This window comes from Leuresthes tenuis, unplaced genomic scaffold, assembly GCF_036924035.1.
Source record: "Leuresthes tenuis unplaced genomic scaffold, fLeuTen1.0.hap1 SCAF_16, whole genome shotgun sequence".
Taxonomy (NCBI): Eukaryota; Metazoa; Chordata; class Actinopteri; order Atheriniformes; family Atherinopsidae; genus Leuresthes; species Leuresthes tenuis.
The window spans coordinates 24239755-24255926 of record NW_027325370.1 but is presented as its reverse complement, the minus strand read 5'-3'; the positions used below and the strand labels follow the sequence as shown (position 1 = coordinate 24255926).

Genomic DNA, 16172 nt, shown 5'->3' with positions numbered 1-16172 from the left:
CTGTGGGAATAATGCAAATGCAATGTTGTGACTCCACTGGCAATGATTGATTTTGCAAAAAAAAAAAAAAAGGTTTAAAATTTCTAACCAGCCCTAAATTGACCATAACACCCCATCCACTGTTGCACCACAGCACAAAGGTTTCCAATTCAGATATTGTCTGTGGCCTAAAACTGGTTGACTGTCTACAGTGCACTTACTTCAGTGAACAAGAGAAAGAAGGTGTGTGTCAGTCATGCCACGGCCAAATGAATCAACTGACACCAACACCACAGATCTTACTTGACACGATTTTGACCAAATGGCAAACAACTTCCCTACAAAGGACTTCAAACTTCATATGGAATTTACTGTCAGGATGATCAGAGTTGAAGTTGTGTCAAAATCCAAAGGTGGCTATTTTGAGAAATCAATTTATATTGATTGGCATTGTTTCATTGCATCGCAGAATAGCATATCAATAAAACATATTTTAATCAAAACTTGGAGCTTTGGAGGAAACTATACTTACCCCTGAAATCTGTATAATCTTTTTTTTGCCACAAAAGATCCCTCCATTTTCCATACCTGCTTAATATAATTTAAGGGTCGCGTGGGGGGGGGCTATCCAAGCTGTTGGCGAGAGGTGGGGTGCACCCTGGACAGGTCGCCAGTCCATCACAGGGACACACACAACCATGCATGCTTACACTCACTCCTATGGACAATTTAGAGTCACCAATTAACCTGAAATGTTAGGGAGACGATGGGAGAAAGTGTTGTGGAGAAAAGAGTGGTCGGAGGTCATCACGTCGGGGTCACCATTATGTTGTGGAGTAAAGACTTGTCAGACTCACCTTTGCAGCCTCTTATGGGGAATTTATTGATCAGAACGACACAGGGACATGTACATGGCAGCATACACGATGCTCCCAATGACCTTAGTTTACGACCTTAGATCTTCTGATACCTCTTGATATCACACAGTGTGTGTATGTGGCCCAAACCCAATCTCTATCTGGCACCTGCTGTCTGAGAATGCTACTCCATCTTCGTCATTGTCTAGAGACAGAGTTCATTCTGGTCCTAAACAATATGTGGTTCAAGCGGTGTCAGTACACAAAAGCCACAATACCTGGCGAGAACACATCCATATACAGGGAGAACATGCAATCTCCACACATGAAGGGATTTGAACTTGGAATCATCTTGCTGTGTGGTGATGGTGCTAACCACCACACCACTGTGCAGCCCACTGCAAACAATTAACTTTTTAAACCATGGGGGCATTTTGCCACTATTTCCACCATCATGTTTCCTTATCTTTCTTTTCGTCTGATATGTAGCCAGTGTTTGCTCGTGTTGTGTGGTCTGTAGTGTCATTGGCATTTTCCCAAATTATACTGCACTGTTTTTGTTATCTTTTTCTCATACATTGAGGGGAAATCTGTGGTACAAACTCTCCTGTCACAACTATTTTGTTCTTGTTGTTGAAGTGTGTTCAGAAAGATCTGACTAATAGTTATTATATGTGTGTAAAAATGAAATATGTGATAGGTATGAACAAAATACATTTTCCAGAAATATTAAAGATGATTATTGCCTGACATTAATTAATATTTCATTAATTTTTTTTCTACGTTTTAGTGTAAAAATGCCACAAGGAGGTAAATAACTTGTTGGCGCTGATTTCATAGCCGCAGTATCTCCTGACATAATGTATAAGCTGCTGGTCTTTGCGACCAAGACGTTTATAGTTGAAGCAGACGTTGAACGTAAACCAAAGACGTCGATAATGACGACATCCCGCCAGACGTTGTGATTGGCTGATCTGGCTGTTACTCACCAAGCTTTTCAGAAGCGGAAGGGGCTGGGTTAGACGTCAGAGGAGGGTTTTGGTAGAGTTATCATGGCGGGATGCATGAAAATAATAAACGCTTACCTCTCAGCAAGTACTACATTGCTGGTTTACATGGTCCTCTTTATTTGTTTACTTCAAACATCACACCAGACTACGGGTAAGAAGTTCCATCACAAAGCAGGAAAAGAGATATTCTCATATATGATACTCATTTTAAACAAGCTCAAGCTAATAAATGTTAGCATCAGTTTAAGGCGATGTGAAACTACCTAAAAGTGAGTTTATTTTGAGCTTTTATGGCGCTTTTTGGAATCGTTGACCACCAGTATGTAGAATCTCATTGCTGGTTGCCTCCGGCTCATCCTTTGGTTTATGTGCTGATTATAAAACAGCACTTGATGCGAAACTCGTTTTAAATGTGAACCAACTCGTCCGGTAACTGGTTGCAATTGAAAGAATAGTGAAAACACCCCTTGTTTATAGCCACCTTGTTCAAGAATGGTGTATTTGTAGTTCATGGTTTCAGTTAGCTGCAGGAATTTATTCATTAGTTGGCCTGTTTCTCTTGAGGATAGAACTCAAGAGGAGAAGCTGTTTGTAGTCAGTTAAAACTATGATTTTTTTTTACATGCCTTTGTGCCATTTAGCTTTATTTTCGTCCAACAGATGAAATGGGAACAGATGGGATTACTTTTTAAAGATTATTGTCCTAAGCAGGAATCAGTGGGCATGGTGCTGAGAGAATAGTTTATGTACGTTTGCTGGATTTAATACAAAAAAAAAAAACAGTTCTTCAACAATGGGCAATATGTAAACATGTCACTGGTTTATTTTTAGAAAATAATCCAGCTTAGAAAGTAACTATTTGTCATACAGTCTTGGGTAGATGTGTGTCTGCTTGTCAAACGTAGGTAACAAGCATCCAGTCGTTGATCTGCAGGATGGAGAAGAGCACGTCATGTCAGGATCCAACCGGTTCTGTTACAAAAATCCTGTAGCACCAACTTGGAGGCAAACCTGGACGAGAATTCAGGTAAGATCCGTCAATGATGCCCAGCCACATCCGGTACCGTTTATTCTTAGTCACTAAATTGTGAGATAATGCTAGAAAGAAATCTCATTATCCCTCTTAATTTGGGTTTGTTAGGGCAAATATGCAAATTTGGTTTAAAGTTTGACATAAATGAGAATGAGCAGAAGCCTCTGCAATGGATTCGTCAGTAATTTGATATCCACATTTTATTTGGTAATACTTATTTTATATTAAAGTAGTTAAACAGCGAGCAAAAAATCCTTACTGCAAAACAGACGTAAAAGTATTTTCATGGGAGGACTCCCAACGAGAAGCATCATTGTGGAGCAGAGGAAATAAGAAGAGGACAACCCCCAGATGCTGCTGGTGCAGTTAGTAGTTTGCAGATGAAGGCTTTAGATGAAACATGTGGACATCTTCAGCGGGGAGGAGGGTTGTACGAAAAGCAGAGAGACGGAATAACCATGTTTTTTACAAAACTGTGCGCTGATTGGTTCAAGTAAAAAGATGATTGGATGGGAGCAGTGACAGAAGTTGAGGATGGAATTATTTTGACTCTCTGGGAAAGGAAGAGTAGGAGGAGCAGGCAATATTTACTGCAGGAGGAGGATAGAAAGAGCAGGAGTGAACTTACGCCTAATCTTAACTCATTTCTGTTTATGATGGCAAATCCCAGTTGTTCGGGTACATGGTAACTGCAGATTTTTTGACAGGTGAAAGTTTGGAGTTCAAAGGTGTTTAAGGTGGAAACCGTGGAAGGTGAGGAGGAGCTGCAGGAGCTGGAGCGCTTCAGTTTCTGGGGCTGGTTTCAGAGCTTATTACGTGAGCGACATAATGAAACCTCCATCAACATCAGCCTCTTCAGCAAGAAGACGTGCTTCAAGGTCGATCCTTCCGAAAAAAAACAGTACACTGTCAAACCCATACGTAGTAAGTCGAAAACAAGTGAAGAACATTTATTTGCTGTTTATTGACAGATAAAAGATGGCCACATGGTTCTCTTTCTTCCTTGCAGAGTTTGATATCTATTTGTTTTTGGTGTTCCTCTCTGGGGCATTGTTGTTTGTCTTTGCAAACTCCCTCAGCAGGTATTTGTCTTTAATAAACAAACCTTTTATTGTTAGATTTTTTTTTAACAGGAGCACAACAGCTATTAACTATATATTTCTGCATGTTTTGTCCCAACACGAAGGAGTCAAATTTTCTACTACTCCGCTGGTATGAGCACAGGCACAATCGCCTCTCTCATCATCCTTTTTTTCATTCTGGCACGCTTTTTGCCAAAGGTATGTTATTTCATTCCCCTAAAATGTCCTTCTGTGATACTTAAGTTCAATCTCATTGATCTAATGCTCGATTTGATGTTTGTTTTATTACAGAAAAGCCCCTTTTATGTGTTGATAGTTGGTGGCTGGTCATTCTCTCTGTATGCCATCCAGCTTGTCTACAGGAACCTCAGCATAATTCTGCGAGAACACTGGCACATGGTAATAGGTAAGAACTCCATGTGAGCTCAGAGCTTAGAAACAACTGACCAAAGCTTTATCTGCGATATTTAACTGCTTACTGTGCCTTGTGTTCACAGTGAATAACTATTAGGAGACCACTGAGAATGTATGTGATGCCATGAAAACAGCAACAACAGTTTACAGAGAGTGCAGATTCGTTGGAATGGTTGTGCTTGAACACTGTGTGAGTCAGTATCTCTGTGTTTGCCAGGTTATGTATCAGTGGTGGGATTCATCAGCTTTGCTGTGTGTTACCGTTATGGTCCTCTGGTGGATGAGAGGAGCATCAACATCCTGTCCTGGACCCTGCAGCTGTTTGGTCTGCTCCTGATTTATTTGGGCATTCAGATTCAGCAAGTTGCCTTTGCTATCATTGTGGCAGCTTTGGTTTCCAATAATCTGGAGTACCCAATCTCTCTGGTAGTTGCAGCTTGGAGGTACGTGAAATTCTAACAGAAGGTGGCGTAAGAGTACAGCGTGAATAGAAAATGTACTGTGAAGCAGCTCATGTGGTGTTTCTGAAGTCTAAATCGCTATAATGGGGAAACTGTGGCAATAGCAAACGTTTCCTTACCAAAAAATGTTTTTTCTATTCATGATGCAGAGAGTGAACTACTTTTTGTACCACAGAACAGGTGCCAGGAGTAAGATTGTATGATTTGGCTTCTATTTATTTATTTTTTCCAGTTCTTCACATATTTTCTCCGTTTTGCAGGAGAATCAGGCGGCATATTCACTGGAGGCCTGAGCCGTACCGCCTGCTAACTGAGGAGGAGTATCAGAAGCAGGGAGAGGAAGAGACTCGACGGGCTCTGGATGAGCTGCGTAAATACTGTAACAGCCCAGAGTTCAGCCCGTGGAAGGCCGTGTCAAGGCTTCAGTCCCCTAAAAGGTGGTCAATTTTGTTTTCAAATTTACAATTCTCACGTTTAAAAGTCTTAAGTTTAACTGATCATGTCTTTTTGGCTCAGTGTCCCTGGCTGAGCGCACGTGCTCAGCTGCATTCTGACGAGTCGTCCTGTTCTAAATGAGGTCACAAGTCTTTCATGGTGTCTTTGTGGCGTCTTCAACGTGACAAAAACATTCATGCGTGGCTGTACATTCCAGGGCTCACGCAGAGATGTGTTTTTATGCAAGTGGTGTTTCATCCCACAACTGTAGAGGGAGCCAAAGAGCAGAAAACGTGCCACATTCTCTTGCCTCACTTTAAGGGCAGCATCTGAGTGAGTTAATGTCAGGATAGTCCTCAGCATGTAAACATAGCTACTGTATGTTAAAAAGGTGTGATCGGCAGATAAAAGAGGAGATTTGAGGCTTGGCTGGTTTTATCACAATTCTGACTCACAAATTGGACAGTTTCGAACACAGTAAAGGTGCTCCAAATATACCTTCCACTGAAACCCCCTTCATTACACACGGCTAATCTTCATTTATCTAATGACATGACTTCTAAAACCAATCAGCTGGATGAAAGTTAACTGAAGTGAGTACCATTAATGGAGGCTCAAAACTTCAGGTTCTGATCATTTTGGTAACAATTTGTAGATGTTTAAAGTCTCATTTTAGTTTGGTGAAAAAGGTTTAAATCAGTGGATCTTTTTGTTTTAATTAATGCAATTATATAAATCACAAAAGACAACTAGATACGGTTGTTATTGCTTTTACATCAGATTCACTTGTCACATTTTTAAGTACTAATAAAGGAACTAACTCCTGTATAACTCAGGCTGATTCCACACTTTCATTCCTAATCGTGTCGTTCAAGTTTATAGGCTTACTTAAGGGATTTAAAAATGAAAATGGATTATTGTTCTGCAGTGAGATGAAAGTTTGGGAGCTGAGCTGGGGTAAAAAAATACATGGAAGGTATTATTACAGTGATAAGTGATCTGTAGTGAAGCTTTTTGTTTTGAGGAGTGTGAAAATCATTCGAATCAAAACTCCTACATTATTGAGCTCATTTAAAAAGAGAAGAAAGAAAAAAGCATTTCGTGTAGTGAAGTGTGGCCAAATGCTGCCCCACGGTTTGTAAGTATTACCGTCACCTTTGTGTTGTTCTCTTGAGCTTTCAAGATGTTCATAATATCACCTTAACCCACAGGTTTGCTGATTTTATTGAAGGATCGCCTCACTTGATGCCGAACGAGGTGTCGGTCCACGTGCAGGAATACGGATCTTTTTTCGAGGATGAATTTTTTCACACCGACGACGAGGAAGACGATATTAAGTCCATGACGACTCCAGAGTGAAAATGACACGGAGTTGGAGACGTGTTAAAAACAGAAACTTTCTTTGCTTTTCAGAAGGACGGGAGGAAATCTTTCCTTGACTGCCCGCATGGATTCTTGGGAATAATATGGGGACTTGATTTAAAAAAGAAAAATCCAGATTCCAAGGTTTGGCGTTTTATCCTTACGACAATAAAAAAAAACTATCAAAGACGGGACTGTTGAAATATGCTGAAACTTAGTGATTGGTTACATTGAGTTGTCTTTGGTGGTAGTTTCTCCAGAACATACTGTGTTTCCAGGCTCTTGGCTTGCTGCATTGAGGGCATCCGCATCACGCTACTGTGAGAAATTCTGACCTCTGAACAGATACTGTGCTAATTCCTATTCCACATGAAGTGTGGTCATGTTTTGTATTGCACTTATTTGATTCAGTTTATGGGACACGTCAGTGGAAGTCACCCTAAGTATACTGAATAAAAAAATTTTATTTTGCTTTAACATGCGTTTTAGCGTAATTTCAGAAAAATATTTTTTGCAAGATTTTAAGGTTTTAATCACATCCGTTTGATTTTTGGATAATGCAATGTATTTAAAACCTGAAAAGTTATGTTTGCCACAACTGTCTTAATTTAAAATAAGACGCTTTACTGTATTTACCTTTCAGTTGCTCTGCAGGTAAAATGACCGAATGGAATTTCCCTTAAACCATTAACGCACCCTGAAATACTTCATGGACAAGAAAACTTGAGGTTAAATCAGCCTACGCTTGTGTTCGGGAGGATGAAAAATAAATGTCGGAGGGCACTTGAGATTTATAACTAAATGAAACTGCACTATTTTTATGAACCATTATCTTTTTCACGAGTCTTCAGCACCGTTAGCGGTAAGCGTGACCGCTGCTTAGTGGAAGAAAGACAAACATGAACCTGCGGAATTTCCTCTTTACACACATCAGCACTGAACCAATTCAACAGCACTAGCGCAGCTTGTGTGCGTTTCTAACTCAGCATTGTCATCTTTACAGCTTCATGAATGATGCCTTTTGTTTTTTCCCCAGTTATCTAGAATTTCAGGAAAACAGTGTCACTCTGAAAACCCAGAGTTCTTAAAGCAAATGCTGGTTTCCCGTTGTGTGTGTAATCTGATCTGATCTTCGAAGATATTTTAGAAGTGGCTGACCTTTCCCATATCTGTGCATTGCTTCTAATCTATTTTGTTCTATCTTTCCGCATAAATCTACGCTTCTAAAGTTAAAGTGATGATTGGCATACATTACTGTAATCGTACCATATTCATTCAACATTCATTTAAAGCTCTCCCGTCTACACCTACTGCAATGGCCTCGTTTTGATCATCAAAGTGTACTTTAAATAGAAAGTGGAAACAGAACTGGTAAAAAAAAAACCTGCAGCGGATGACATAATTTGCTCTTCAGATAATGTTCTCTCTAATCAGGCAGCTTGCAGTATGAATTTCATAAAGGAGGCCTTGCATTTGCCGTTTCTCACTCGAGTTTCAGGCCATATCTAAAATCTTGTAGATTATGGTGACATTTACACCGAAATGCTATGTCCCGCCAAAGGCTTCTCTACACTATGCGTCTGCCCTGGAGTCATCTGAAGACAGGGAACAACCCAACAAACACCACAGCAAATGCTTACAATTACTCAACCTGTTTAAAACAGCTGATACAGCTACCCTTATTTGCCTGTGTTTCCCAGGCTCTGTTTGACATAATCAACAATGTAATCATATTCACATGATGCTGCATTTCCTTTGAACTACTTCCCGAAAACATGCATTATAAACAGGGAAACCTCAGCCCAATGCAAACATGAATATATTGCATGCGGAAGGGGGGGAAACCCTTGAATATATGAGCATATAGCCAGCAGTGTGACAGCCCCCTCATGGTGGCTTCATGTAAAGTGTCTGGACTTCCCCACGAATTGAAAACCGTCCTGTGTGTGATCAAATGAATATCTCCTTACTACAGAACTTTGCAGTTTTTCTACTGAAATGTGGCATCAAGATGAACACCCAGTGTGCGGGACGAGCAGCGTTAAGTCTATGTATCATGTCAAAGTGTTCACTGTGGACTGGCTGTAGGAAATAAAAAGGAATTGCCACAATGAATGAAAACATTTGGGCAATAAGATGACGCTCCGCTTTACAGACTCGCAGCCAGGGTAGACCAGAAAAAAAAAAAAAAAAGGTGGACAAACGTCACATTTGAAAGCGGGAAAATTCAATCTTTGCTCTTGATTTAATATGTGGAATGTCAGTCAAGAACAAATTTACAGAGATGAAATAACAGGAGTGCACTTACTTTTTTCAAGCTGTAACTTTCAGAATACTTCACATTGGACACTTAGGACAAATCACATTGATTTTCTCCGCACAGAGGAAACAAAATAAAATAAAATCTGCATGAACAGAAAAGTATAAGTCCAGTGTTGGTGTTTAAAATCCAGTTCTTAGTTCTGTCAGTACTTGTTGATGCCAAATAACCGTACTCCATGAAACTGAGGCAGCTTTGGGAGGAGAACGCTAAGGAGGGAGCAGGTGTTGATGAAAAAATGTGTAGGATCGTATTTTGTGTAGAAACTGGCGAGAATATACCTGCAAAAGGAGAGCACAGGAGAATCAGTGAAAAAGACATGTTTAAGAACCCTTGAGTCTCAGTCCACGAGTAAACCACAAACTCAAGACACCGTAGGCTGATTTTATCCTGCAAACCATCGTAAAAGTTTGGTATTTACTCTGTTACATGCACAGCTGAGTTGAGCCACAGTTGCAAATCGACTTGGCCAATTAACTGGACCACCGTCTTTGTTACTGTACACACACAGAGAAGTGGAATCGAGTTATTGACTAAGTTTGTCTGATGCCACGACTCTGCGGACTGTGAGAAAATGTTCCAAGATGTCTTTAATTTACCTTAATGGTGATTTTGTGAGATGATGCAGTGGTTTTGGTTGTGAAATCAGGATTTTATTAGAGCAGAGAGACGGTATGGAAATGCTTAAAGTGACCATGAGTTGACACATAACCTTAATGGGCTGATTTTCAATCTGATGTGTTTAGATATTTAACAAAAGAAACAGAAAAATATGTGAATGAGCGTAGAATCATTTGGAATTTGGCTGCAGTGTTATACACTCACGCTTTATTGTTTTTACAAAAAGATGCTAAAGTACGGAGCATGTGGAGGTCAAACTAGACCCATTTAATTCTACTTGATCATATACATGCAAGAGTGACTTGATTCCAAACTGCATTATCTGGGTGTGTTAGCACAGTTTCAAGAAGCTCAATTTAGGTTGAACTGTGATGAGCGTATGCATTAAAAGACCGTTTTCTTGTTAGAGTACCACAATAACTATTTTTTTTCCAGTGTCACACAAACATGCTAAATGTCACTCAAGCGTGTGACATCAATACGCGTTTTAGCATTTGTGGCAGGAGACATGAAAGGGCCAAATAAGTCACATTTATCCTGCTTTTACCAGATATTTCATCGATAAAAACACCCTCTAAATCTCCCAAGCACCGTATCTAATTAATTGCGTTGTACGCTCGGCTGGTCTGATGAACTGAATGTGATGTCTGTTTTCTAACCAGGATTTCTCGGCAGCACTACCACCCTTTTAAGAATCATTCTTTGGGGAGCAGGAATAGGTAAACGTCATTACTTTGTGAATTGATTTAGTGAGTCAGCTTCATTGACAAGACAATCATTTCCATAATCACACTGAGAAGCAGTTCTAATCAAGGTACTAAAGGTGATAAATCCATAACATACTGCTCATAAAGTGGGCACAGATTCAATCATAGCTTAGGCGAGTTTGTCAGAGTTCGGTGTTTCCAACACTTGACATAGTATAAAGACACTTGATGGTGATCTGTTTTTGCGTTTTATGTACATTTTATTAATACATGCGTCTATTCCCCCCCTGCTTGTATAAGCACATTTATGTTTTGTTTTTTTGTTGTAGCCAATCGTGGATCTGTTTCAGTTTATCCCCGGGCATCTTTTTATGGACACTATCTCCCCTTTTCCACCAAATTGGTTCCAGGGCTGGTTCGGGGCCAGTGCTTAGTTTGGAACCAGGTTTTCTGTTTCCACTGACATAGAACTGGCTCTGGGCCAGAAAAAAAGAAAGAAAAAAGAACTGCTTATCTCAGCGGTGGGGGGGGAGTTGTTAAGACCAACAACAATAGCAAGACCACGAGAGGGCTCATATCTACCGCTGTGGTACCGCTGTGGTACCGCTGTGGTACCGCTGTGGTACCGCTGTGGTACCGCTGTGGTACCGCTGTGGTACCGCTGTGGTACCGCTGTGGTAGATATGAGCAGCGACTTAAAAGTCACCAGTAGCCTAATATGTTTGTGAATTTGTGACGATTCCAGCAGGGACATAACACCGGCTAATGTTAGCTCATAACAAAGGCTAACATAACCATCTCACATTGCCGCCCACTCAAAACCTGTCGATCAACACAAACATATTGGATCTGCCGTTTTCTGATCCAAATGAAGCAGCCATAAAGCCAGAAGCAGCAGCTGTACAATTGCAAAGTCATCCATTGTTGTTGTTGTTGCTGCTTCTTCTTCTCCATGTTGTTGTTGCTTCGATGTTTGCGCCAAGGTGTATGCAAACGCAGCGACGTAACTGACGTATACAGTGACGTAATGACGTGGCTCCCCTTAGCACCCTGAGCTATGGAAAAGCAAACTGGATCTCAGCTGGTTCGCTGAGTTGTGAACCAGCACCAGCACTGGCCCCGAACCAGCCCTGGAACCAATTTGGTGAAAAAGGGGCATATGCAGCCCTTTTCAGACCTGGAATATGGAACATTAATGGCTTCCTCAATCAGTTAAAGTTGAGGCATTCACTCAATAACACATCGGTCACTTCTTTGATCGTGTTGCTCGCTCTTCATTCAGACATGCCTTTGAAAGTGAGGGAAGGATCCACAGCGTGATGTTTGCCTTTAGCACGAGATTAGACAGCGCACAAAGAGAGAGAGGTGTAACACAAATCTTTAGAGTCAATGTTTTCTCACAATGTTTCCTAGCGCTCTAACGATGTACACTGGTGTGCCAAGAGCACAGCTGTTGTGTAAAACACAGGACGAGAGCAGCTAAGAATATATCTTTTCTCCACATTTCACATGTTGAACAGGAAGCGTTAAAAAAAAAAAAAAAGTTGGGACCCTCTGTAAAATGTGAATAAAAACATTGTAACAATGATTTGCAAATCCCATAAACCAATATTGTATTTACAAAAGAACATAAGAAACATTGAATCTTGAAAGTGAGACATTTTTACTTTTTTAAAATCAGAAATATTAGCTGATCTTGAATTTGATGGCAATATCACGATCCAAAAAAGTTGGGATGGGGCGACGAAAGTAAGAGGCACTAAAAAAAAATAAAATTGGCAGCATGTTTGTAACCCAACATGAAGTGAGGCAAAAACACACCCATTCCCCGGAACTATTTACATACTTCCCAACATGCAAATTTGGTCAGTAGACTGAAAGTGAAACTAAGTGGAAAGCAGATGACCTTTTCAAACAGTACATGCACTTACAGAACAATTGGCGAGATGGTAAGGAATTTGCGTGAAGAAGTGAATTGAACACCGTAGTCCATCTGTTCCCAGTGTGTGAGCAGACGAGCTTTGCCTTGGTCTGGTGTTTCAAAAGGAGTGCCCTTTACCGTGTGTAGAAACAGATACATTACCTGCAGAGGAAACAGCACAAAGCAAAGATACACAGCTGCCATCAGCCACACAGACAGTTTGGTTCACCACTTCATACCGTTTATAGGTCATCCTCCACAGAAGGTAAGGTGTAATATCACATCAACAGAATTCTGCCCAGAGATTTAGCAAACATTCATTTAATTTGCAAACCCTCTCTCTATAAAAAGTGGTAAATGTCCTAAAATGCAATGAAACTGTAAATTGATTATTAATTTGAACTATTATCTAACATTGGAAGTATGTTTACACACACTAGAGAATAAAAAAATGTATGTTAGTATGACCAAAACCACTTTTAAAATACTTTATTAGTGTTATTAGTTTAACAAAAACACAACATCAGTCTTATCAAAACTGGACAAAGGAAGGCAGATGATTTAAATCAGTCCTGCACGGCACTCACCAGACTCAAATGGGCCTGAAGGCTCAAAGCCACATCTTTGCATTTTTTTTCTTACAAAACAAAACAAAAAAACAAACGGCAAACAATAAAAATAGCCAAATCCCCAATAATGCTACTCTCATTTCTGTTTCTTTTGTCTGGCAGCTGAATGCGTCAGAAATTGTGATGATGAATGCTACCAGTTAACTTGTGATCACTTAAAGCGTTTCCAGAATGTCGCTCTGCTCTAATAAAATCCTGATTTTATAACCGCAGCATCGTCAGACAAAAGCACCGTTCAAGTAACTTAAGGACAACGTCTGTGCTGTGAATTCATCCACACCTATCGCTCTCCCTTACAGAGAAAGTTAGAAGCAGCAGGTTATCTTGAGCGTTTCATCGCAGCCTACAGTAATGCAGTGCCGTAAATACTTTGGCCAGTAACTCAATTCTGTACCCGTGCATGAACAACCCTTAAGGACAGTCAGGTCGAGTGAAATGGCCAAATCGAGCTGTAACCGTAGCCTGATTCAACTGTGCATGTAAATGTACTGAGAGGAAACGGTGTTTATGTTGAAGGTTGCTAATAATTTAGCTCTTAACAGAGCAAGGGCTCACAGCCGTGGCCAGTCAAACTTCATGCTTCTGTACGGTACGACACACATACATATGGCTGTGCATGTACGGTGGAAGGAATTAATGATCCTAACCCTAACCCTAACCCACTATAACCACTATGCACCTGGTATACATTGAAAAGCTGATATACAAGCTAACAACGCTCACTGGGATTCAGATGACATCCTGATAATTGATTGCTTCGGCTGTAAAAATGTTGTGGGGCTTAGAAATTCCCAATAATAGCCGTGGTGGTATCATGTCTATTTCGTTTTCAGCTTTGAAAGTCCTTTTAACTGACCAGGTTGTGAATGACATTGGTGAGGGTCCAGACGAGCGGCACAGTGAAGAAGGGAATGCTGAGCAGGACGATGTGCAATACGACGGTGAGGAGCAGATAGGTGAGCCATATTCCTCTGCTGTTCATCACCCGCGTGTTGGGGTTCACCTCGCTGTGAGCTACGCCAACATTCATCTGGGAAAAGGAGGGAGACAAATAACTATGATGGGATGCTTGGATGATAAACTTTGTAGAATTTAGAAGAACAGAAACTTTGAGTCCCTTTGTGACTCTTTAGATTTCAACCTAGATGTTGGAAAGGCAGCTAGATCTTATAAATAAATTAAATAGATTTAGTAGTCAGCTGTTGGACAAAGTATACACATGATATTTTATGAAAATGTATGTTTGAAAAGTTACCGATCAATGTAACCTAAAAAAGTAGCCACTTTGGGCAGTGCACCTTTTTTTTTTTTTTTTTTCTCAAAACGATGCATAATTTCACATAAAACATTGGGGGAGTGGCTTGCTCAGACATTATGTCCAGGATCGCTGACATTGACGTTTTTGTAGTTTTGAGAAAGTAACTTTGGCTTTTTAGTCATTTTCATCCCCATGAATATCAGTTTGTGTTAATGTCGGTGCTGGCTGCACAAACTCCAGCCGTTCAAAAAACAGTGTCTGCAAACTTTGTGGCTTAAAGAAACTCACGGAGCTAACAGGCTCGCTTTCCTGCCTGGAAGCATTTCGTGCCAGTGAAGAGACACAGCTTTAACAAAAAGCGCAACTGCTCCTTTGCTGGCGTTTTGATGGTTAGAGGGCTGGTTATTATTAAGGCTTTGGTATGTCGTGTACATGTGTATTTACATTTCAAACTCAGACACTGTAAAAACTCATGCATGGAGCCATTTTTCTTACTGTTGAACTGTCATTGCGATGCTGCATTTTTTTTCAAAACTTTGATTGAAACAGTTCTAAATGTTACAGAAATCAAGTTTTCAATAACCTTGTTTTGAAACAAGGGGTTGGAGTCCTGCAAATCTGCAAGTTGTACTTTCATTGAAATGATCTTAGCTCATTACCTAGTAAATAAGAGCTTGGATCGTGGTGAACAAGCCCATCACAGTTTCAATGATTGCCAGTGAGTAACTGTAGATATTCAGTCATCAATCACAATTGTGACATAAAAACAGAAACAGAATTGTATAATTTAGGAGTTATTTTGTTCCACATTAGTCTCACTAAAAAGGCTGCCTGCTCTGCAGATGTGCTGCATTTGTTTTTTCTATTGGAGACCAGCTCTATTAAATAGCCTAATAGGCCAATACCAATCTGAAAATGGTTAGCAATTAGCCATAGATTTAATAAGTAATAAATAGGTAAGTAATAATTAAGTAAGTAATAAAACTAAAATAATTTTCTCAAAGAATATAACAGGGCCACATAGAGACAAACAACCACACACGCTGATACTCACTCCTAAGGACAATTTAGAGTCACCAGTTAACCTAACATGCGTGTTTTTGGATGGTGGGAGAAAGCCGGAGTACCCGGAGAGAACCCACGCATACACAGGGAGAACATGCAAACTCCACACAGAAAGGCCCCAGGCAGAGATCGAACCTGGAACCCTCTTGCGAGTTTAATCTTTTAATTTAAAATCATTATCAGTAATATTATCAAATATGCGCTAATTTCAAATGTCAACACTTTTTTAAAACTAAATATAATTGCCGTTTAATAGCATCTTTGAAACAGCTTTGAGGAAATGACTCCTCCCGGGTGAGTTGTTCGGGTCATTAAAACGCGCGCCTCCGTTCACATGACTCCTCCCATCACTCGGCTAAAGTTACCTCGCCGCAACTTTCATTCGCTAGCAATTAGCCAGGCACAAAGCAACAACTGTGAAAAAGACAAATACATGAAATCTTCCTCTACAGCCCCAAAGTAACGTGTGATACAGTGCTTCATACATTTTGACAACATGCTGTTAGTTACTGATATATGACGTAATGCTCGCAAGCATGCTAACATCACCTGGTTGTTCAGCTAACGTTAATTCAAAGTTATGCTAATCATTGCCAATGGTGGAAGGTGGCACGTTAATAATGAGCAGAGTTACAGCTTCTGTTAAGTTTTGGGTATTTAAACAGGCCCATTCGGCACTGCGACGTTTAAAACTTAACATTTCAGCAGAGCAAACTTTACCTTCCTGTGTTGTCGTAGCCCACCAGGAAATTCCTTGTTATTTCTTTAACCCCGCCCTCATTAGCTCGGGGTTGGTTCCTGTTGCTGCAGCGGTCAACAGTCAGAAATCCTGCCTGTTACTGGACAAAAGCAGGTGAATGGACCAGGTAACATAACAAAGCGCCGCTATTCAAGATATCCAGCGCTATAAATGCACTGTACCGATACATTCCAGCCATAACCTGAGAAAATTTGCGAATGTTTGACATTTACCAGTAACGAAGTAGTTCTAAATTATTGTTACGTTTTTTTTTTGTTT

At 40.3% G+C, this 16172-nt stretch overlaps 2 protein-coding genes across 2 annotated transcripts; one reads left to right on the top strand and one right to left on the bottom strand.

Moving 5' to 3' along the window:
- The first annotated feature begins 1859 nt into the window (after positions 1-1859).
- On the top strand, positions 1860-7058 carry nemp1 (nuclear envelope integral membrane protein 1). The gene is made up of 9 exons (XM_072367713.1): positions 1860-1997; positions 2752-2873; positions 3587-3803; positions 3889-3961; positions 4066-4159; positions 4253-4367; positions 4593-4818; positions 5097-5273; positions 6483-7058. The coding sequence occupies exons 1-9, from the start codon at positions 1889-1891 to the stop codon at positions 6628-6630; spliced, it is 1281 nt and encodes a 426-aa protein (XP_072223814.1). The 5' UTR covers positions 1860-1888; the 3' UTR covers positions 6631-7058.
- Positions 7059-8859: 1801 nt separating this feature from the next.
- ormdl2 (ORMDL sphingolipid biosynthesis regulator 2) lies at positions 8860-15935 on the bottom strand. The gene is made up of 4 exons (XM_072367706.1): positions 15875-15935; positions 13688-13861; positions 12213-12364; positions 8860-9234 (listed from the first exon to the last, which is right to left on the bottom strand). Exons 2-4 carry the CDS (start codon positions 13859-13861, stop codon positions 9099-9101), a joined length of 462 nt encoding a protein of 153 aa, XP_072223807.1. The 5' UTR covers positions 15875-15935; the 3' UTR covers positions 8860-9098.
- Positions 15936-16172: the final 237 nt, after the last annotated feature.

Bases quoted from the DNA above. Each gene is read 5' to 3' on its own strand.
- nemp1 (XM_072367713.1), top strand. From the start codon at position 1,889: ATGGCGGGATGCATGAAAATAATAAACGCTTACCTCTCAGCAAGTACT. The intron at 1,998-2,751 runs GTAAGAAGTTCC...TGTCAAACGTAG, and splicing joins AACATCACACCAGACTACGG to GTAACAAGCATCCAGTCGTT. The intron at 5,274-6,482 runs GTGGTCAATTTT...CTTAACCCACAG, and splicing joins AGGCTTCAGTCCCCTAAAAG to GTTTGCTGATTTTATTGAAG.
- ormdl2 (XM_072367706.1), bottom strand. From the start codon at position 13,861: ATGAATGTTGGCGTAGCTCACAGCGAGGTGAACCCCAACACGCGGGTG. The intron at 12,365-13,687 runs GTCAGTTAAAAG...TTTCCTCTGCAG, and splicing joins CCAATGTCATTCACAACCTG to GTAATGTATCTGTTTCTACA. The intron at 9,235-12,212 runs GTAAGTGCATGT...CTCCTTTTGCAG, and splicing joins ACCATCTCGCCAATTGTTCT to GTATATTCTCGCCAGTTTCT.